A 21904-nucleotide genomic window follows, 5' to 3' on the forward strand; every position below is an offset into this window, starting at 1 on the left:
TGCAAGAGATTTCTGTGCATTAATTTTGTATCCTGCTACATTACCAAATTCATTGATTAGCTCTAGTAGTTTTTTGATGGCATCTTTAGGATTCTCTAGGTATAGTATCATGTCATCTGCAAACAGTGACAGTTTTACTTCTTCTTTTCCGATTTGGATTCCTTTATTTCTTTTTCCTAATTGCTGGGCTAAAACTTCCAAAAGTGTGTTTAATAATAGTGGTGAGAGTGGGCAACCCTGTCTTGTTCCTGATCTTAGTGGAAATGGGTTCAGTTTTTCACCATTGAGAATGATGTTGGCTGTGGGTTTGTCATATATAGCCTTTATTATGTTGAGGTAAGTTCCCTCTATGCCTACTTTCTGGAGAGTTTCTATCATAAATGGGTGTTGAATCTTGTCAAAAGCTTTTTCTGCATCTATTGAGATGATCATATGTTTTTTTCTCCTTCAATTTGTTAATATGGTATATCACATTGATTGATTTGCATATATTGAAGAATCCTTGCATTCCTGGGATAAACCCCACTTGATCATGGTGTATGACCCTTTTAATGTGCTGTTGGATTCTGTTTGCTAGTATTTTGTTGAGGATTTTTGCATCTATGTTCATCAGTGATATTGGCCTGTAGTTTTCTTTCTTTGTGACATCTTTGTCTGGTTTTGGTATCAGGGTGATGGTGGCCTTGTAGAATGAGTTTGGGAGTGTTCCTCCCTCTGCTATATTTTGTAAGAGTTTGAGAAGGATAGGTGTTAGCTCTTCTTTAAATGTCTGATAGAATTCACCTGTGAAGCCATCTGGTCCTGGGCTTTTTGTTTGTTGGAAGATTTTTAATCACAGTTTCAATTTCAGTGCTTGTGATCGGTCTGTTTATATTTTCTATTTCTTCCTGGTTCAGTCTCGGAAGGTTGTGCTTTTCTAAGAATTTGCCCATTTCTTCCATGTTGTCCATTTTATTGGCATATAGTTGCTTGTAGTAATCTCTCATGATCCTTTGTATTTCTGTAGGGTCACTTGTTACTTCTCCTTTTTCATTTCTAATTCTGTAGATTTGAGTCCTCTCCCTTTTTTTCTTGATGAGTCTGGCTAATGGTTTATAAATTTTATCTTCTCAAAGAACCAGCTTTTAGTTTCATTGATCTTTGCTATCATTTCCCTCATTTCTTTTTCATTTATTTCTGATCTGATCTTTATGATTTCTTTCCTTCTGATAAATTTGGGGGTTTTTTGTTCTTCTTTCTCTAATTGCTTTAGGTATAAGTTTAGGTTGTTTGTTTGAGATGTTTCTTGTTTCTTGAGGTAGGATTGTATTGGTATAAACTTCCTTCTTAGAACTGCTTTTGCTGCATCCCATAGGTTTTGGGTTGTCGTATTTTCATTACCATTTGTTTCTGGTATTTTTTTATTTCCTCTTTGATTCATCAGTGATCTCTTGGTTATTTAGTAGTGTATTGTTTAGCCTCCATGTGTTTGTATTTTTTACAGTTTTTTCCCTGTAATTGGTATCTAGTCTTATAGCATTGTGGTTGGAAAAGATACTTGATACAATTTCAATTTTCTTAAATTTACCAAGGCTTGATTTGTGACCCAAGATATGATCTATCCTGGAGAATGTTCCATGAGCACTTGAGAAGAAAGTGTATTCTGTTGTTTTTGTATGGAATGCCCTATAAATATCAATTAAGTCCATCTTGTTTAATGTATCATTTAAAGCTTGTGTTTCCTTACTTATTTTCATTTTGGTTGGTATGTCCATTGGTGAAAGTAGGGTGTTAAAGTCCCCCACTATTATTGTGTTACTGTCGATTTCCCTTTTTATGGCTGTTAGCATTTGCCTTCTGTATTGAGGTGCTCCTATGTTGGGTGCATAAATATTTACAATTGTTATATCTTCTTGGATTGATCCCTTGATCATTATGTAGTGTCCTTCTTTGTCTCTTGTAATAGTCTTTATTTTAAAGTCTATTTTGTCTGATATGAGAATTGCTACTCCAGCTTTCTTTTGATTTCCATTTGCATGGAATATCTTATTCCATCCCCTCACTTTCAGTCTGTATGTATCCCTAGGTCTGAAGTGGGTCTCTTGTACACAGCATATATATGGGTCTTGTTTTTGTATCCATTCAGCCAGTCTATGTCTTTTGGTTGGAGCATTTAATCCATTTACATTTAAGGTAATTATTGATCTGTATGTTCCTATTACCATTTTCTTAATTATTTTGGGTTTGTTATTGTCTTTTCCTTCTCTTTTGTTTTCTGCCTAGAGAAGTTCCTTTAACATTTGTTGTAGAGCTGGTTTGGTGGGCTGAATTCTCTTAGCTTTTACTTCTTTGTAAAGGTTTTAATTTCTCCATCGAATCTGAATGAGACCCTTGCTGGGTAGAGTAATCATGGTTGTAGGTTTTTCCCTTTCATCCCTTTAAGTATGTCCTGCCACTCCCTTCTGGCTTGCAGAGTTTCTGCCGAAAAATAACAGTTAATAAGCTGTTAACCTCATGGGGATTCCCTTGTATGTTATTTGTTGCTTTTCCCTTGCTGCTTGTAATATTTTTTCTTTGTATTTAATTTTTGACAGTTTCATTACTATGTGTCTTGGCATGTTTCTCCTTGGATTTATCCTGTATGGCACTCTCTGTGCTTCCTGGACTTGACTATTTCCTTTCCCATATTAGAGAAGTTTTCAACTGTAATCTCTTCAGATATTTTCTCAGTCCCTTTCTTTTTCTCTTCTTCTTCTGGGACCCCTATAATTCAAATGTTGGTGCATTTAATGTTGTCTCAGAGGTCTCTCAGACTGTCCTCAGTTCTTTTCATTCTTTTTTCTTTATTCTTTTCTGAGGCAGTTATTTCCACTATTTTATCTTCCAGGTCACTTATCCATTCTTCTGCCTCAGTTATTCTGCTATTGATTCCTTCTAGAAGTTTTTAAATTTCATTTATTGTGTTGTTCATCATTGTTTGCTCTTTAGTTCTTCTAGGTCCTTGTTAAACATTTCTTGTATTTTCTCCTTTCTATTTCCAAGATTTTGGATCATCTTTACTCTCATTACTCTGAATTCTTTTTCAGGTAGACTGATTATTTCCTCTTCACTTGTTTGGTCTGGTGGGCTTTTACCTTACTCCTTCATCTGCTGTGTATTTCTCTGTCTTCTCATTTTGCCTAACTTACTGTGTTTGGGGTCTCCTTTTCACAGGCTGCAGATTTGTAGTTCCCGTTGTTTTTGGTGTCTGCCCCCAGTGAGTAAGGTTGCTTCAGTGTGTTGTGTAGGCCTCCTGTTAGTGGGGACTGGTGCCTGTGTTCTGGTGGATGAGGCGGGATCTTGTCTTTCTGGTGGGCAGGACCATGTCCGGTGGTGTGTTTTAGGGTGTCTGTGAACTTATTATGATTTTAGGCAGCCTCTCTGCTAATGGGTGGGGTTGTGTTCCTGTCTTGCTAGTTGTTTGGCATGGGGTGTCCAGCACTGGAGCTTGTTGGTCATTGAGTGGAGCTGGGTCTCAGTGTTGAGACAGAGATCTCTACGAGAGCCCTCGTCGATTGATATTACGAGGGGCTGGGAGGTCTCTAGTGGACCAATGTCCTGTACTCAGCTCTCCCACCTCAGAGGCTCAGGCCTGACATCTGGCCAGAGCACCAAGACCCGGTCAGCCACACGGCTCAGAAGAAAAGGGAAAAAAGAAAGAAAGAAAAATAAAGTTATTAAAATAAAAAATAAATTATTAAAATTAAAAAATAAAGTAATTAAAAGAAAAGAAGAGAGCAACCAAACCAATAAACAAATCCACCAATGATAACAAGCACTAAAAACTATCCTAAAAAAAAAAAAAGCGGACAGAACCCTAGGACAAATGGTAAAAGCAAAGCTATACAGACAAAATCACACAAAGAAGCATACACATACACACTCACAAAAAGAGAAAAAGGGGGAAAATATATATATATATATAAAGGAAGAGAGCAACCAAATCAATAAACAAATCTACCAATGATAATAAGTTCTAAATACTAAACTAAGATAAACATAAAACCAGAAACAAATTAGATGCAGAAAGGAAACCCCAAGTCTACAGTTTCTCCCAAAGTCCACTGCCTCAGTTTTGGGATGATTCATTGTCTATTCAGATATTCCAGAGATGCAGGGTACATCAAGTTGATGGTAGAGATTTAATCTGCTGCTCCCGAGGCTGCTGGGAGAGATTTCCCTTTCTCTTCTTTGTTCACACAGCTCCTGGGGTTCAGCTTTGGATTTGGCCCCGCCTCTGCGTGTAGGTCACCCTCTGGCATCTGTTCTTTTGGGAGGTCTGAGGTCTTCTGCCAGCGTTCAGTAGGTGTTCTGTAGGAGCTGTTCCACATGTAGATGTATTTTTGATGTATTTGTGGGGAGGAAGGTGATCTCCACGTCTTACTCCTCTGCCATCTTGAAGGTCCTCCCTGCCAACTGATTCTTTAAATCTGGCCCAGACTCTTTTATTTATTTATTTATTTATGGCTGTGTTGGGTCTTCATTGCTGTGCGTGGACTTTTCTCTAGTTGTGGTGAGTGGCGGCTACTCTTCGCTGCAGTGCGCGGGCTTCCCATTGCGTTGGCTTCTCGTTGCGCAGCACAGGCTAGGCGTGTGGGCTTCAGTAGTTGCAGCACGCGGGCTCAGTAGTTGTGGCTCGCAGGCTCTAGAGTGCAGGCTCAGTAGTTGTGGCGCACGGGCTTAGTTGCTCCGTGGCATGTGGGATCTTCCCAGATCAGGGCTCGAACCCGTGTCCCAGACTCTTTAAATCTGGCCCACTGCCTAATTTTGCACAGCACAGGAGCTAAAAATGGTTTTTACATTTTAAAATGATGGAAAAATATCAAAAGTAGAATAGCATTTCGTGTCATGTGAACGTTATATGAAATTCAGATATCCTGTCCCTGTCCCTGTCCAATATATGTAAAGTTGTATTGGAACACAGCATAGTCATTTGTTTACATACTGTTTACAGCTGTTTTTGTGCTAAAAGGGCTGAGTTGAGTAGTTGTGAGAGACCTTAAGACATGCAATGAGGAAAACATTTACTATCTGACTTTTTATAGAAAAGCTTGCTGAGCCCTGCTTAGAGATCAGATTCAGGGAGAAGTTATTTGTGTGCATGTCTGTTTGCTTATTGATGGACGATGCTTTCGTGTTGGATGTACCTGGCCTGTGATGTGGTCATCAAAGAAGCTGTAGGAGTGCAGTGGTCCATATTCTACTTTCCTCATTTCCTTCCCAAAGTCAGAAGAACGTTACTATGCGAGAAAATTAGATTATTAAAGGGACTGTGAGAAGTATCATGGTAACAAATGGGAAGATCTACATATTGACTCAAGAAGTTATGGATTTCTTACCTAATTTGAAGACTTAACATTAGTTCTGTTCCTGTATTCCAAAATTTGAAGTGATTTCCTCTTTGGGTCTGAGAAATCTTTTGAAAGGCAAAAATGTTTTATTCTTATGACTCATCATAAAACACAGTGCCATATCGGATGGGCCCTTTGTTCAGTGGCATTATCACATTGAATGGTTCCATTGGGTTTATACTTGCATTTGGCTGTCAGTAGGATATGATTAACAACTGGATAGTAGGAAATACCTTTTAGCAGAATATCTAGGGTATCCTGCTCATTTCCCATGACAGTTGAATTAATTAACATTCATGGCTGACATTGATTCTTCTACCTACCATAATATATATGAAAATTTGAAATTAATATAAAAGTCATACTGCTACCAGTAAAAAAATGTTAACAATAGTACCATAAAATATTATAAAATTGAAAATATGAGTCATTTTGATTCAAAATCCCTATTGTGTACACGACTGACCTCAGCTGTCCCCTCTTGTTTTGTTCTGTTTCAGAGGTTGAAGGCTGCGTTGACTCACCACCCTGCTGCCATGTCAAATGGGAATATGAACACCATGGGACACATGATGGAAATGATGGGGTCCCGTCAGGACCAGACGCCACACCATCACATGCACTCACACCCACATCAGCACCAGACACTGCCAGCCCATCACCCCTACCCGCACCAGCACCCAGCACACCATCCTCATCCTCAGCCCCATCACCAGCAGAACCACCCACATCATCACTCCCACTCCCACCTTCATGCACACCCGGCACATCACCAGACCTCGCCACACCCACCCCTGCACTCCGGCAACCAAGCACAGGTACACCTTTTTCATCATCTCTTTCTCCCTTCTCGTTAACAGTACAAGCTCAAATATGGGGCTCATTGGCAGCAACCTTGTTTGACGAGCCCAGGTGTTCTATCTGACTCTCTGGGGGGGCTCTGTTCATTTCCTAAGAGGTAATGGTTACCCATAAGACCCTACCAGATCATAGTTTCTATAACTAATAAGGTAAATATCAGGTTTAGTTTCTAGGGGCAAACGTAAGCTTCAAGTTCTCCAAAATCTATTTTGCAGTGTGTTATAATGTTAACCCTAAAAAAGTAACACCAATGGAGGATTAAGAATTTAAACTTTAAAGAAAGATGTGAAAAAAGGATGACAAAAATAAGTTAATTCTAACCATGGTTCTATCTGCAGTACTTTATAACATCCTAGAGACTCAATTTTGTCACCTGCAAAATGGAAGTTAAATACAATGGGCAATCTTCTGAATAGCAGTAAGTGTTAAAAATATAAAGGGTAACAATTTCAGGCAGACAAAGAGGCCCGGTAATGGATGTTAGGGTGTAAGGTGTTGTGTAAATGGTAAAGAAAGGTGACTCATTCCACCCAGTGAGAAATGTGTTGGAGGGAGAAGGCAGAGAGCCAGGCTCTGTAGATGATCAGTTCAAGGGGAAGGCCAAATCCCAGTGGTGGAAAGTCACCAGGAGTGGCTAGAAAGAAAGCCAGCATTTAGACACAACTGGAAGAGGGTCGGGGGATCTGGCAGACGTTACGTCACCCAGCCCAAGAAGAGCGGCGGGTCCATGTACCCGAGTGAGTTTTAGTAAGTGGATGAAGGGCATGTATAGGAGCACGGCTAGTCCTAGACATTTTGGACCTTCAAGTGGGATGACCTTTGTCAGTTCCCTCCACCCACTCAAACTGCCAGGTTCCAACCAGCTGGGTCAGAATGGTGTCAGAAGCTTGGAATCACACTTATTCACTGTCGCCTCCATTGTCTGCCTCTGTACCTCTCACCGGGCAGCTTTTAGAGACTTGCATCAACCCCTCCAACACACACCAAACCTGGACAGCCATCCACAAAATGTGTTATCCATAAGCAACTCTCCATTCAATAGATAAGCTTATTTATTAGCTAAGCTTACTTTTGCAAAGTTCTTAGAGGTATTCTATATAGAAAATAAGAGTGTAGGCTTTGGAGTGAGAAAACTTTCATTCTTTTCCCACCTTACTTGTTGTATGACTGTGGTCAGTAGATGAACCTCTCTAAGCCTCAGTTTTCCCATCTGTAAAATGGGGTGATAATAGACCAAGCTCATAGACCCTCAGGAGTATTAAATAAGAGAATGTTTTGCCCTTGGCACAGTTTTCAATACATGATAGCCATGATTAATTCCAAACCGAATAATGTGATAGAGGCTTAGCAAGTAGTTTAGCAATAAAATGCTATCCAAAGCACCTTTTTAGTCATGTGCCATAGTAGGACATATATTTAGAAGGGAAAAAGAGAACTATAATAGATCGACTATAAACTATAATAAGGTCAAAGATAGGCAGATAGATTCACATGTATACTTATATTTTTTAAAAATGGATAGCATCAAGTTTTGGTTGCATTTGTGAGCGAGTTACTTCACAGACAAGCTTAACAGTTCATTAAATATAAAAGCCATTCATTAGCTAATTACGAATTAGCCAATTGCCCTCCATCTCAAGTCAGTAAGTGGCCAGTTTTATATGCAATCAGTTAATTGCCTTTATAATTGGCTGCACAAAGTTGCTTTTTTATCCTATGCTACTAAAAAGAAAGAGTCCAGGTTGGTCTTGTTGAAATTTGAACAAGATCATTTAGACCGTATTCAAAATGCCACTGCTAACTGTATTAACTTGGTTGATACTGAGATTCTTGTCATGTGGCCTAATTGTATGATTGTCAGAACAACAGAAGTTTATTAAGGTCATCCAACTCTGAGATTCTAAGATGACTTGGAATAAATTCTGTCATTTTGAAATTACAGTTAATTATTTTTGATCAAAATTTTCAGAGCATCTGTGTCAACAGAATGCCATTCTATTTATTTTACTGAAGTATAGTTGGTTTATAATATTGTGTTAGTTTCAGGTGTACAGCAAAGTGATTTGGTTATGCATATATATGTATATTCTTTTTTATTCTTTTCCATTATAGTTCATTACAAGAACTATGAATATAGTTCCCTGCGCTATACAGTAAATCCTTCTTGTTTATCTGTTGTATGTATGGTAGTGTGCCTCTGTTAATCCCATACTTCCAATTTATCCCTCCCACCCCACCCCTACAGAATGCTATTTTAAAAAGATAATGATAGGTAACGATAATTATCGTTTTTGATAATTTTGTTTAAAGCACAAATTCTGGTCTTAGGGTTGCATTTTCAATTTCTCCTGGCTTCTTGCGATTCTTTTGCATATAAGAATGTGACTTCAGAGTCCTGGTACCACTCCTTGGCCACCAGGAATTTCTCTTAACCAAACCACACCTTGACCCTGAACCTGGACTGCACCTGAAACCACCATGTAACTTACCCCTTTGGGTAAAGGCAGAGGAGAAGCATGGGGGTAAAGGCTTGTTAACGTTAGCGTGGTAGAATACAGTATTGAAAGAGAGGTCCCTGCACCAGAGAGTAAAACCCGGTTTTACCTACTTGAGAGTCTTGTCTAGGGCTGGCAGTGAGAGATCACTAATTCATACAAAGAAATGAATGAATGTATTTCATTCATTTTTTGCCTGTTAATCCCATACTCCCAATTTATCCCTCCCACCCCACCCCGACAGAATGCAAAAATAGCCAGGTTAGTGCCTTCTTTCCTAGTGCTTTGCTTTGCGGTGGTTAGCTCAGAAGTTACTGCACCTGAAATGACTAGTACTAAACGTTTGCCAATAACAAGGAATACATCTTCATCAGCCGCTCTGGTGAGTAAGATCTTAGACAATTTATTTTGTTATTCCTCTGTGATTCGGAGGAAAGGAATTGCCAATAAACAGTTTTAGAAAATGTCTTTCTTTGCTTTAAACAAAATTACTGAGATGCAATCTAACCTCAGTCCTGAGACTGATTCTTTTTCAGTTAGTCATGGAGGGTTTGATAGAGTTTAGGATTAAAATATATCATCATCAGTCAGCTGATGTCAACCAGGAGCCATTATTAGTGCAATTACAGTCGTTCTGATTGATTTCAATCATAGGGTAGGAATGTGGTAGAAAAGGTGGCTGGTTTCATTTTTAAAACTTTTTGCCTGTTATTTCTGCAGGTTAAATGCCTCTTGTAAAACAACTTTATAGGTATTACAGCCATAAGCCTGAGTGACTGAGCAATGAGAGGGAGGAGGAAAAAAACACCACCACCCTTTATTGAGAATGAAGAAAAGGGAAGGAGTGAAGTGCATTAGGGAAGCATTAGGTGTCCAGACTCATCAACAATCAGTCATAGAAATTTCACTAGGTGCTGAGTGTCTGCTGTATGAAGGGAAATAAAGCCATATGTGTGGGAGTCCCTAAAACCTTAGATGTTGTTGAGCCCCATGTAGACCTTACAAGGAATCTATAAGCATAGTAAAACTTTTTAGTAAAGTGCTTTGCCACTCCTAGGATTTCCTTATAATGTAAGTATATACAACCACCCCTCCCTGTCAACAGACACGGCGTGTTAACAGGGCTCAGTGCCGCATCACGATGGACTTTCGAAGGCCCCGCTTCCCCATCACCTAGAAATTCACCCACTCACCATCTCCTGTAACTCCTTCAGCCTTGGTCAAGCTCTGAGGAGGAGACAGGCCCATTTGCAGTTTGCAGGTCCAGCTAGGCATTTGCAGTAAGAACTGTGAAATTGTGACAAAACGATTTCAGCTGCTTTCCAGGCTTCATGGGGTTCTTTTGATAGGAGTCACAATGGCAGTGCTGTCCCAGAGGTGTGTTCTAGGAACATGGTTTTGACACCATTAGTATGAAAGGCATTCACAACCTGCCCAGAAGGAGTTTTCTGCAGATGACAGAAGACTCATCAGTAGGGTGACAGTCACCCTGACCTCTGTTTTCACCTGTGCCATACATTGGCACGTTCAGATTTTACAAGGCACCTTAAAATATTTTTAACATCTGAGGAGAAAAAAAATGTTTCTTCTATCGTGATTCAGCCAAATGCCAGTCAGGGGAAAAAACTCTACTTGACTCTCTTTTCGCAGATCATCCCTGTATCTTTTGCCAAAATATCACAGAAGATAGTGGGGTGATGCTTTTCCTTTTCATGAGCGTGATCTCGTTGTTGACTTCATTCTTAGAAAACAAGTGTAACGTGCTAACTAAAACAAGCGACTCCCTGTGTTTTGCATTTCAACACCTTACCCAGCCGTTCCTCCTCTCTCCCCATCACCCCCTCCCTCTCTTTCCCAGCAGGTTTCACCAGCGACACAACAGATGCAGGCCACCCAGACGATACAGCCGCCTCAGCCCACAGGGGGGCGCCGGCGAAGGGTGGTGGATGAGGATCCTGACGAGAGGCGGCGGAAATTTCTGGAACGGAACCGGGCAGCCGCCACCCGCTGCAGACAGAAGAGGAAGGTCTGGGTGATGTCACTGGAAAAGAAAGCAGAAGAACTCACCCAGACAAACATGCAACTTCAGGTGCAGGCCACTGTCTCTCTCCACAGGACTCAAAGGCCCTGTGTAACATTGGCATTTCCTGCCCCGGCAGGCACTTGTTGACCTAAGCACTAACACCACCCCTTAGCCCACAGAGCAACTGCAGGCTGATTCCTCAAGGTTTATTAGTTCCGAGACACTCTACAAAACAAAACAACCATTCAGTTTTACATCGGTCTGCTCTGAGGAGGGAAACCCTGCCCAATTAAGTTATAGGGCTGGGAGCAGAAGCTTGGTCAGACAGAGGTTCAAACTCCTGTTCCGTACCTACCTGCTGGGTTTAACCTCTCTGGCTCTCAGTTTCCTCATCTGTGAAATGGGAATAATAACCTCATAAAGTTGTTGGGAGGAATAAATGAACTAATGTCTACAGAACCGTTTGTACATCATAAATCTGCAACCAAAAGGCCGCTCTTTATGTCCACTGGGTGACGGGGTTGCTTCACTTTACACTAGATTATCTATATTTTTGTTTAGTGGAAAAAAGGGAGGTTTGTGTTTATTATTTTGCTCCATAAGAAAAGGCATGTTTCCATCTCATTTTTAAACTTGACAAGATTTGGATCTTGCATGATTTTTGCTTTCCATGGGTGGCTCAGTGGGGGGACATTTTATAACAAGGCCACTTCTAGGAATTTTTGAGAACCTCCAGGACCTGGAGCTTCTCCAGCGGACTTCATGCCATACACATGACGCAGTTCAGGACATTTGTTCTAACACAAAAAGAAGTGCACTGTTCACCAGCAGAAGAAAAAGCAAATATTATATAAGTGACAAGCAGTCAGGGATAGCAGTAAAAATCGTGGATTATAGTGCTGGATTATACACAGTGCTTCCAGGAGCAGAGATAATGGCTAAAGAGTGGAGGGAAGAGGGGAGAGAATGCCTAAAATAGGGAGAATCTGCTCCTCAGTAGTTCATAGGTCACCTTCCCCCCCCCCATCCTCTGCGCATCCTCAGAAAGGAGCAATTAGGGTGCCAAACCCCCCTTTGCATATTTAATTCCATTAAGTGGAAATGGTCTTGAGACGTCCAGTGTACAAACTGAAATTTTACAAAGAAAGTTTGGGTTATACAGGGACTGACTGTCATCATTTATGGATGTTCACTCTCCCCCCCAAAGTTTATCATTCTTTTAACGATAGACATGAGAAAGAAACTGGGAAACGTATATAGCAGATATGGGGGAAGCAAGATAAGAAATCCTCCCACTGGCTTGTACGAAGCTTGTGTGAAGTTGGAGACTGTTACCCTCTCCCCTGACCACTTACCCCCTTTTCTAATGTCGGGTCTAGCATGGAGCGTTCCTGAGTGTCTGTACTCAGTATCTGCTGAATGAATGAATGAGCTCCCCATCTCTGGAGTGTCCAAGAACTAGCTGCCTGACCACTTGGCAAAGATGCGATTTAGGGAATCAAGCCGCAGAGTTTGGCTGGACTCAAACACCACCGAAACCACTCTAACCTGAAAGTCTATAATTCTAGAATCTGGCAGGCCTAGTAGCATGTGGGAAGCTTTTAGGTGGACATGAGTACACATTTTTAATATTACTAATAATATTTTAATTTTTATGTGTACTGAAAAATGTAATCAGAACATCAAACCTTCAGTTTCACAGATATTTTTGGTAAGGACCAGGCTAAATCTTTTAAAAACGAGTTAATTTGTACAAACATGTTAAGTAAATAAAAGTTCTGGTGTATGTGACCTAGCAAATATCACAGCAGTGGTTTTGTAATGACTGAAATGTGAGAAGCCCTGGAATTTGCTACCAGTTCTGAGATCTGCAAGAGGATCATGAACAGGTGCAGGTTTTCTCAATCTCAGCACTATTACCTTGGGGCTCAGTAATTCTTTGTTGTCTCCAGTGCAGTGTAGATACTTAGCAGTATCCTTGACCTCTACCCTCTAGGTATCAGTAGCACCCTCTACCCCACCCCCAAGTTGTGACAACTGAAAAACGTTCAGACAATACCAAATGTCCCCCGTGGGGGGCAAGATTACCCCTGAGTGAGACCCACTGACCTAGATGAAGGAGCCTTGAGTAGTCAGCTGACATGTAATCAGATGCGGACAAGTTTTTAAATCAGTTTTAACTAAAATGAGTCCTTGCAGAATGACCCCAGGGTATTGACCATCATTCTAGAGCCTGAAGACATGGAGGGGGTCATAGCAGAGAGTCAGGAAAAGTGAGGATACTGGTTTACTTTGACGTCAGATGTGTTCATGACTTGACATATGAACATATGTTATAGCTTTCACTTAACATATAAGGTACTTAACATATAAGGTATATCCTTTATGCGAACCTAATCTACTTTTTTAAAAGAGTATATTTTAAAACATGCTTATTGCCAGGAGAGAGACTTTTTATTTTATTTATTTATTTTTGGCTGCATTGGGTCTTAGTTGTGGCTCATGGGATCTTTTGTTGCAGCTCGCGGGCTTCTCTCTAATTGTGGCACTCGGGCTCAGTAGTTGTGGCCCGGGCTTAGTTGTCCTGCAGCATGTGGGATCTTAGTTCCCCAACCAGGGCTCGAACCTGCATCCACTGCATTGGAAGGCGGATTCTTAACCACTGGAGTACCAGGGAAGTCCCAAACCTAATCTATTAATTTTCACATTTTTAGAACCAAAATGGAAGGATAAGAGATACTAGAATTCTAACCCCTGAAAACCAGAAAAAAAGTCCTATTGGGGCCATTCAACAGGCACCAGTATTTTTGGTTGTTAAAGCAGTGCCTGAGGAAGGGACGGTCTCTGAAAAGACTACGTTGTTGGTGTTTCCAGCCACTGCTTTGCTTCACAGGGACAGAAACCACAAGGGCTCCATGTTTTCTGTGATGCCGAGTGCTCTGCATCATGCCATGTGATGCTGGAGAGGATATGCAGATTCTGCTACCTTTGAATGACCCTTTCCCTCTCACTGGACCTTTGTCAAAAGAAAAAGTTGTCTCTCTTGAGGCTGGTCCAGTGAGCCAAATTTTAAGTAAACAGAAATGGAAGGTGCTACACAAACAAACTCCCTCCAAAAGGAATATCCAAGGTCTGGATGGCCAGCTGCCACTTTTGAGTTGTTTTCCAGCATAAATCTAGTTAGGCTGCAGAGCTTCAGATTGGAAAAATTAGAACTGAGAAAACAAAATCAAACTCCCAGACTTCATTTCCTCATCTCACAACAAATCTCTACCCAAGAGGTCAACACAGGTATAGGAATTGGAAATATTAGAAACCACCCAATCTGACATTTTATTTGGGAGAAACTGAGTCTCGGGGGACACGAGAAGTCTTCCTGAAAGTCACACAACCAGCAAGTAGTAGGATGAAAACCCAAGCGAGTCTTCTCTTGACCTAACCCACTGCTCTGTGATCTCTCATTCTAGAAAGTTCTTCAACTATGAAGGAATCCACATTCTTTTCACTGACAGAGTGGCTGAGATCAGCTCTAAATTCATCAACTGCTAATGTGGTGCTCAGTGGATTGTGTTCAATAGATGATACGGAAATCGTCTGGTCGCCCACGGAAATAATTGCTTTTCTTTTTCAGTACAAAGACACGGCCTAAGTCGCTGCTGAAATTTTAGACACACGAGCTCAGGTTTAGGACTTGGCAAGAGAATAGGCCAGATGGGAACTGTTGCTGTACAAATTGAAAGTCCTTTGTTTTAGAATGAACCAAACCTAGCCTCAGTTAATCTACAAAAAAAAAAAAAAAAAAAATAGGGGAGGGGCTATGTGGCAGGGCTCATTTTGATAATTATTTTTTTGGCATGGACTACTGCTTGCATCAAAAAGCATTTGGAGTTTATCATATTAACAAAATGACATCCCCCAAAAACTGAAAATGTAGCTATTAGGGACTTCTTGGAGTGCTTGTTTAAAGTATGTTATTACAGTGTTGAATGTCTATATAGGGGTGCTACTTCATCCCAAGGCAACTTTATGGGTTTAAGAACAGATTAATCTTAACTACATCTATACTCTTACAGTCTCTATTTAAATGGCTAAACTTTTAGGAGTAGCAAACCCAAACTAGTTTAGAAAAAAGAAAAGAATGAAGAGCTGATTTCAGCAAGAGAATCAATACTTATTATTAATACTTTGCTTTTGCAAAGTGCTTCTATATGAAGACCTATAGTTATTATTAGAAACTACACAAGGGAGTAAAAAAAAATTGGTGATTTGCATCAATTCATAATGCAAGGCAATTCAGAATAAGAAAATGTCTCCAGAAGTCCTGGTTTCTATTTCCCTACTAGAACTGCAGGCCACTTTTGATTTCTTTCATGCATTTTGAAACATTTGCTGTCTGGTTCTTCTCTTCCAAAATGTATTCAAGGTGATTTCTATTAATGTTATCTTGGAAAGGATTTTTATTTAAAATATAGTCTAGTATTTGTGCATTTCCTACATCAGTCGGTCTATCAACATAGAATGATATCTATCAGTATCTATCAATATGGAATGTTTATGCATGTGCACAGCACACACGATTCACTCCGCTTCCTCTAGGGCAGAGATTCTCTACTGTTTTTAACCCAAATGCTCCCTTATGGAATCTGATGAAGGCTCTGTAGACTCTCACAATATGGAAATGTACATGGACTTGAAATTTTGCACAAAAGTGAAACTGTAAATGTTGCTTTGGAATCTGCCCTGTTAAGATTTGGAAGTACAGGAGGTGCTAGAACTGGCTCCCTTAGGAAATATAAGACTTGATATATAAGCCCATTTGAGAACACCAAAAGCAATTAACTAGTGAATAAAAAATCAAGATGGAGACCTTCATTAGATTATTAGGTAATTAGCATTCTCAATAGAAGGCAATTCATAGAATAAAAAACTATCTTGCAGGAAGTAACTAGAAAACTAGTCCAACCACCTTGTTTTACACTAGGTTGGTGTGGCAATTTGGGGAGCCAAACCCGATTATTCTCAACTCTCATTTGAGAGTTCCTTTTTCTGCTGGAAGCTGCCTCATGAATTTCTGTTGCTTCTCTGGCCATTAGACTTTTATTTAGTCCTTCTCAGTATCGTACTTATGTGTACATGATCTAAGCAAGAGGGAGGCTGATTGTTCTTGTCTATGGAGAATATTAATTGGCATTCATTTTCCAACCCTAACATAGCTAAATAACATAATTACTAATATATTACGTTAAGAAATATGTCCATATTCACATATATCTTTAAATGATGGTCAGTTGTTACAGTGCTCTCCAGGTTCCTACATTTTTACAGACCCTCACAACTCCCAGGTCCTCAGTTTCTATACTTACAATGTATTGGTTTATTAATAAAGTGCTTTGCTGTCCAGAGACAAAAAAATGCCACTAAAATCATCTATTTTCTATGGGGCTTTGGTTATAGGCCAGGACACCACATACACTGTTTGTTGTGGTGATTGGTCCTGTTTTATTGTGGCCTCTCATGAAAGCAAAAGGTTTATCCTGAAATGGTTTGGGATATGCCAAGTATTGTAGGCAGTTAGCTCCTTGCAATTGTAGGAGCCCGAAGAACGGAATTCAAGGTGTTTTTTTTAAGGAAGGGGCAATGTACACTTCGAGTCTGGGGGATGGAAGACTGCCTAGAAAAGGTGTGACTGCTCAGGACACAGAGGAGGAAGAAATGGAGACTAAAATCATCCCCTCCAAGGCAGCCGCCAAGTGAGACTTTTCTTTTCTTTTCTTCCAGAAGTACAAGAAGGCAACAGAGTCCTGTTGTTTTATTTTAAATACTTTCCTCGTTTGTTTCCTAGATCATGGAAGAAAAGTATGGCTGGATTCACTAAGGACTGGAGCGTTACTCCACTTTCTTAGAACCATTGTCTGCAACGGACAGTTTCCCCTTAGGGTCCAGGTGTCTAGCAGTTGTGATTTCAGAAAAGTGTTATCTCTATAGTCCAAATACAAATCATGTCACATTTCATTTTGAGGCCAAATATGTATACATTCAAACATCTTAGTTTTTTCTCCTTTTTCTGTTCTGTTTTTGTCTGTTTTGTTTTTAACCGGGGGCTGCCTTCTGTTTAATGGTCTAAAAGTAACTGTCTTACACAGGCTATTTTAAGCAGAGGGGGAGCTGGGAAAAGGAAGGACGGCTATCTGAATTTAAATGGGCATAAAATTAGAGAAAAAAATAGTGTTTAAGGCTAAAATAAATTGTCCTATAAATAAACTTGTCCCACTGACCCCCAAATTGACAAGGGTCACTTTCAGCTTTGATAGGGCCCCTTATCAACTGCACTCATTTGGAGGTGGGAGGTGCAATTCACCTTCCTGAACGTTCTCAAATTTAAGAGCAGTTTTCCTGTGAAATGAAGTGATTTATTCATCATTAGTGCTAATTTCTCAGGCATTAAAAAAAATTCATCATTAGTGCTAATTTCTCAGGCATTTAAAAAAAATTTACTGTATTTGTAGACGATGGTGCCAAGTACATTATTCCACAAACTATGAACCTATCTTTGTGAATTACTACATAAAGTGGAGATTTGTGGCACTTATCTAAGTAAATCCACAACACCCTGATATTGAGGAGGGAAAAAGTTTATAGACTGAAATTAGCCAAACTAGTTAATGAACCAGTCAAATTAACTCAGTCATGGCCCTAAACTCTATTGCCCTTGTTTCAGGTGTACAGCAAAGTGAATCAGTTATATATATACACATACCCATTCTTTATTAGATTCTTTTCCCATATAGGTTATTTCAGAATATTGAACAGAGTTCCCTGTGTTATACAGTAGGTCCTTATTAGTTATCTGTTTTATCTATAGTAGTGCATTTATGTTAATCCCAGTCTCCTAACTTATCCCTCCCCCCTTTCATCAGATAGGCATAAAAGCCTTGTAGATGAGATTTTTATTATTTTTTTATTCGTGCTACTCAACATTTGATTACTTATAATGTATTTTGCAAATGAATTTGGAATTAGGAGGTATTCTTTGAAACAATTTTCCAAAAAATTTTTTAATTAACTTCAGAATCCCAAACTTACTTTTTAGGTGATAAATACATGCCTCAAAAGCCAAGTTCATACTGAAAGTGTAGATACAACTTAATGACAAATGTTAAAACACCTTCTTCTGTGCGCATGCTTTTGAAACGTCTCCTCCACGTGGAGTATAATTGCGGGGCAGCCACAAATGAACATTGGCCAGAGAGAGGTGTCATTTATCACAACTGTAAAATGGCTTATTTGCTACGTTTACAGTTTACTTTTATCAAGTGGCAGCACCTTGGAAGCATCTGTTCTACATTTATACAGTTGTCCCTCAATATCAGTGGGTATTGGTTCCAAGACTGGCCTCAGATCCTGTAATCCGCTTATGCTCAACTCCCATCCTCAGCCCTCTATCCGTGGTTCCGCATCCTCAGATTCAGTCAACTGCTAATCATGTAGTATTGTTATCTATGGAAAAAATCTGCACAGAAGTGGACCCACACAGTTCAGACCCGTGCTGTTCAAGGGTCAACTGTATTTGTAGACGATGGTGCCAAGTACATTATTCCACAAACTATGAACCTATCTTTGTGAATTACTACATAAAGTGGAGATTTGTGGCACTTATCTAAGTAAATCCACAACACCCTGATATTGAGGAGGGAAAAAGTTTATAGACTGAAATTAGCCAAACTAGTTAATGAACCAATCAAATTAACTCAGTCATGGCCCTAAACTCTATTGCCCTTGGCCTCCCTGGGCTGACCTGATCCCACCAATAGAGGACCTACGTTTGCTCTGTATACTTTCATGCTTCCTCCTAAGTGGCATCAGGCAGAAGGATGCGCTTTGTTGAACTGTAGCCCGTGAAGAACTTCTTTTGGGAAATCGGCTTATTCTGAGGGCATTTCAGTTTGAAGCCACTCACCCTGCCACACAGTTCCTCCCCGTGCCTCACGTTCACCTTCTATTCGTGGTCAATGTCAAACCTGAACCTGTAAGATAGCATGGGGACTTCCCTGGCAGTCCAGTGGTTAAGACTTTGCCTTCCAGTGCAGGGGGTGTGGGTTCGATCCCTGGTCGGGGAGCTAAGATCCCACATGCCTTGCAGCCAAAAAACCAAAATATAAAACAGAAGCAGTATTGTAACAAATTTCAATAAAGACCTTAAAAAAACATGGTCCATGTCAAAAAAAAAAAAAAACTTAAAAAAAAAGACAGCCTGAAGAGAATTATTATGAGAGCTAAATTGATTGAGCACTTCGTATGTGCTAGGCATTGTTCTGCGTGTTTTGCATGTTACCTCATTTAATCCTCACAACAACTCAAAGAACTTTGTACTATTTTCATTCCCATCCAAGGTTGCTAGAGCTTAGCTGGGTTATGTTACCTGCCTAGAGTCACCCAGTCAGTGTAGAATGGAGGGTCCCACCTAAGTAACTTTTAATAGGATTAAGCTCTTGGGTTAAAACCTAGTCTCTTCAGAAAGCCCCTGGGAAACCTGAGGGCCAAATCAAAGGCAAGCTACAAATTTTCAGGTGAATCCCGTTAAATAATATTATTAATGTCATTCAGACATAACAGAAAAGAAGTGTGCCAGTTACACTGTTGAAAGTGCACGGGGCCTTGGGTTTGTATTCTCTGGTCTTCTTAACATGACTTGGATCCGTCTCTTTCCAGAATGAAGTGTCCATGTTGAAAAACGAGGTGGCACAGCTGAAACAGCTGTTGTTAACGCATAAAGACTGCCCCATAACAGCCATGCAGAAAGAATCACAAGGATATCTAAGTAAGTCATTGACTTTTTTGCTTGTTTTAGTGTCCAGTTTTTTTGCCACCAATTTCTCATTGGATTTATTGAAAGAACAAAAGTAAAGCATAGACTGCACACCCAGGTGGATATCATGCTAGAATTCTTGAGTGGCTGCCAGACTACTGCACCAGAGGGAACCCTTCTTTTCTGACCCCATTCATCACCATGACCGCCACCTCCTAATAATTTCTGGCTAGACGTTCCCTGGCATTCCACATTGTAAAATCCCACCAAATTCCAATTCTGCAGCCAGTAGGAGCCCAATTACTGGTGGGCTAGCAGTCTTTTGTGGGCTGGGAAACAGGCTTTGCGTGAATTATATTCACCAGGCTGAAAAGCTAGTGACCTTGTCTCAGTTTACCAATACGTAAAGTGGATCTGTTTTTCTAGATCCCAGTATCTGCACGTGGAATGTCAATAGGTTCAATGCTAATTGAGTAGGGGATGGCGGAAGAAGGGGGGATTCATGGCTGAAGGTCAATTTCTTTTCAAATAATTTTTTAGATTGAGCAACACAGATTCTCCCACCACATGTGAGTATTTTTCCACATTTGATATATGGATGGCTCTTTGAAAAGACAAGATGGGGACTTCACATGCCACAACTTAAACACATCAACTCATGTTGCTGATCTAGAAAGCATGGCTTTGCTTGTAGCTATAAACTGGGAAGGCATAGCTTTGTGACTTTAAAATAAAGTTTTGGAATTAACCTCCAGGAGAAAATGTGTGAAACGCTCCTATTTCTAGCAAGCATCTAGCAGTATTTTTTGAGTAGTCTCCAAGTCCACCCAGGAAAGAGCTATATTGGTGTGTGTGTGTGTGTGTGCTTTTTCCTAGGTCCAGAGAGTAGCCCTCCTGCAAGCCCCGTCCCCACGTGCTCTCAGCAGCAGGTCATCCAGCATAACACCATCACCACTTCCTCGGCCGTCAGCGAGGTGGTAGGAAGCTCCACCCTCAGTCAGCTCACCACTCACAGAACAGACCTGAATCCGATTCTCTAAAATCCGAGGGTCAGACCTTGCCTCCAAGGAGAGCTGTCGCATATCCTGCGTCCTTTCTTTTAAGGGCATTTTTAGAATTAACTCAGACCTGGAAGACTCCTCAGCCCTTCAAAGACTGGCTTTCATTTTTATAGTTATTATGGAAATGTTGTCTTTTATACTCAGTTATATAAGCAAAAAAGGGAGTTATGCAATTAATAATCTATCAGCTTGGGAAATGCTTTGGTGCTTTTCTCCAATTTTCTGGTACCAGTTACTTGTTTATAAACTGAACTCTTTCTGTATATAGTCATGGTTTCATTCTTATCAGTCCAACCCTTTGCCTGAAACGTTGAATCTTGTTAAGCCACAGCTTTTAGCCAAAACGAGGCGTACCTAGATGTCCAGTATACAGACTGCAAGGCAACTGGGGGAGAAGTCTGATGATGTCATAGCTTATGTTGAGTTGGTGCTATGATGTCACCAGAATCCCAGATAAATGGAGAGCCTTTTCCACAACCCTGTTTCTCTTACTATAAAAAAAGTATAAGCTCCATTGATGTCCAAATAAAATCAGCAAGCATCTCACCACCTCTCCTCCTACTCTTGGTCCACTTCCTTGAATGCCCAATTTTCCTTTCCATTTCCACTTTTACCTGGGCTCCCTATTGACTCTTTATTTTTACTTTCTGTTTTATTTTTTCCCCTTTAGTGTTGCATGCAAAGAAGAAAATAATGTTTAAAGGAAAAAAAAAAAAGCTGATGTGGACCTAGCCATGGCTTCCCTTGCCCCTGACCCATTCAACTCTTGCTTTTCACAAAAGAGTAACCGGGAGATGTTTAATGTGCCTGGTTTAATGTTTTTAATAATCAGAGCAAATAAAAGGTGGCTTAGCCGTAGGTGAAGCACCGTGAATGCCAGCTGTGGAGACGCTAGGGAAGGGAGCTTTCTAAGCCTCAACCGTGGAAGTCCACATTATGATGCAGAGCTAGAACATCATACCCTCGAATTACAACTGGTTTTATATGGCCTGTCTATAATGTTGAAAATCCATGTACTACATAATAATTCAGAAGGGCTCTGTTCACTACACAGATTATGTTGTTCAATCATTAGCTGCTAATGGCCTAAGATATATTATTATTTTTTTCCTAAGCCTATGGAACCGTCTTTGCTGCTCTGGTGGGTGAAAGTAGACGAACTACTGGAGGAACAGAGAGAGAAAGAAAACCTAATGTTTCCATGGAGGTGCTTTCTGCCCTCCCACAGCAGTTAAGGCACTCTGGCTGCTCAAAGTATCCCCTGGATATGGCTACTCCACTCTTCTGAA

General features: G+C 40.3%; 2 protein-coding genes across 2 annotated transcripts in view; one reads left to right on the top strand and one right to left on the bottom strand.

Moving 5' to 3' along the window:
* The window catches only part of CREB5 (cAMP responsive element binding protein 5), a 334938-nt gene extending 313253 nt beyond the window's left edge, over window positions 1-21685 (top strand). The window contains exons 7-10 of the mRNA XM_060020658.1: window positions 5870-6187; window positions 10587-10814; window positions 19458-19566; window positions 20431-21685. Of these exons, the coding sequence (XP_059876641.1) occupies window positions 5870-6187; window positions 10587-10814; window positions 19458-19566; window positions 20431-20594 (819 nt within the window). The 3' untranslated portion in view covers window positions 20595-21685. The remainder of the gene's footprint in view (window positions 1-5869; window positions 6188-10586; window positions 10815-19457; window positions 19567-20430) is intronic.
* TRIL (TLR4 interactor with leucine rich repeats) overlaps window positions 10756-21904 on the bottom strand; it is a 119918-nt gene continuing 108769 nt past the window's right edge. Inside the window, exon 3 of the mRNA XM_060020656.1 lies at window positions 10756-10766. The gene's annotated coding sequence lies outside the window, so the exon portion shown is untranslated. The remainder of the gene's footprint in view (window positions 10767-21904) is intronic.

The sequence above is a fragment of the Delphinus delphis genome, chromosome 9 (assembly GCF_949987515.2).
Source record: "Delphinus delphis chromosome 9, mDelDel1.2, whole genome shotgun sequence".
Lineage (NCBI taxonomy): Eukaryota > Metazoa > Chordata > Mammalia > Artiodactyla > Delphinidae > Delphinus > Delphinus delphis.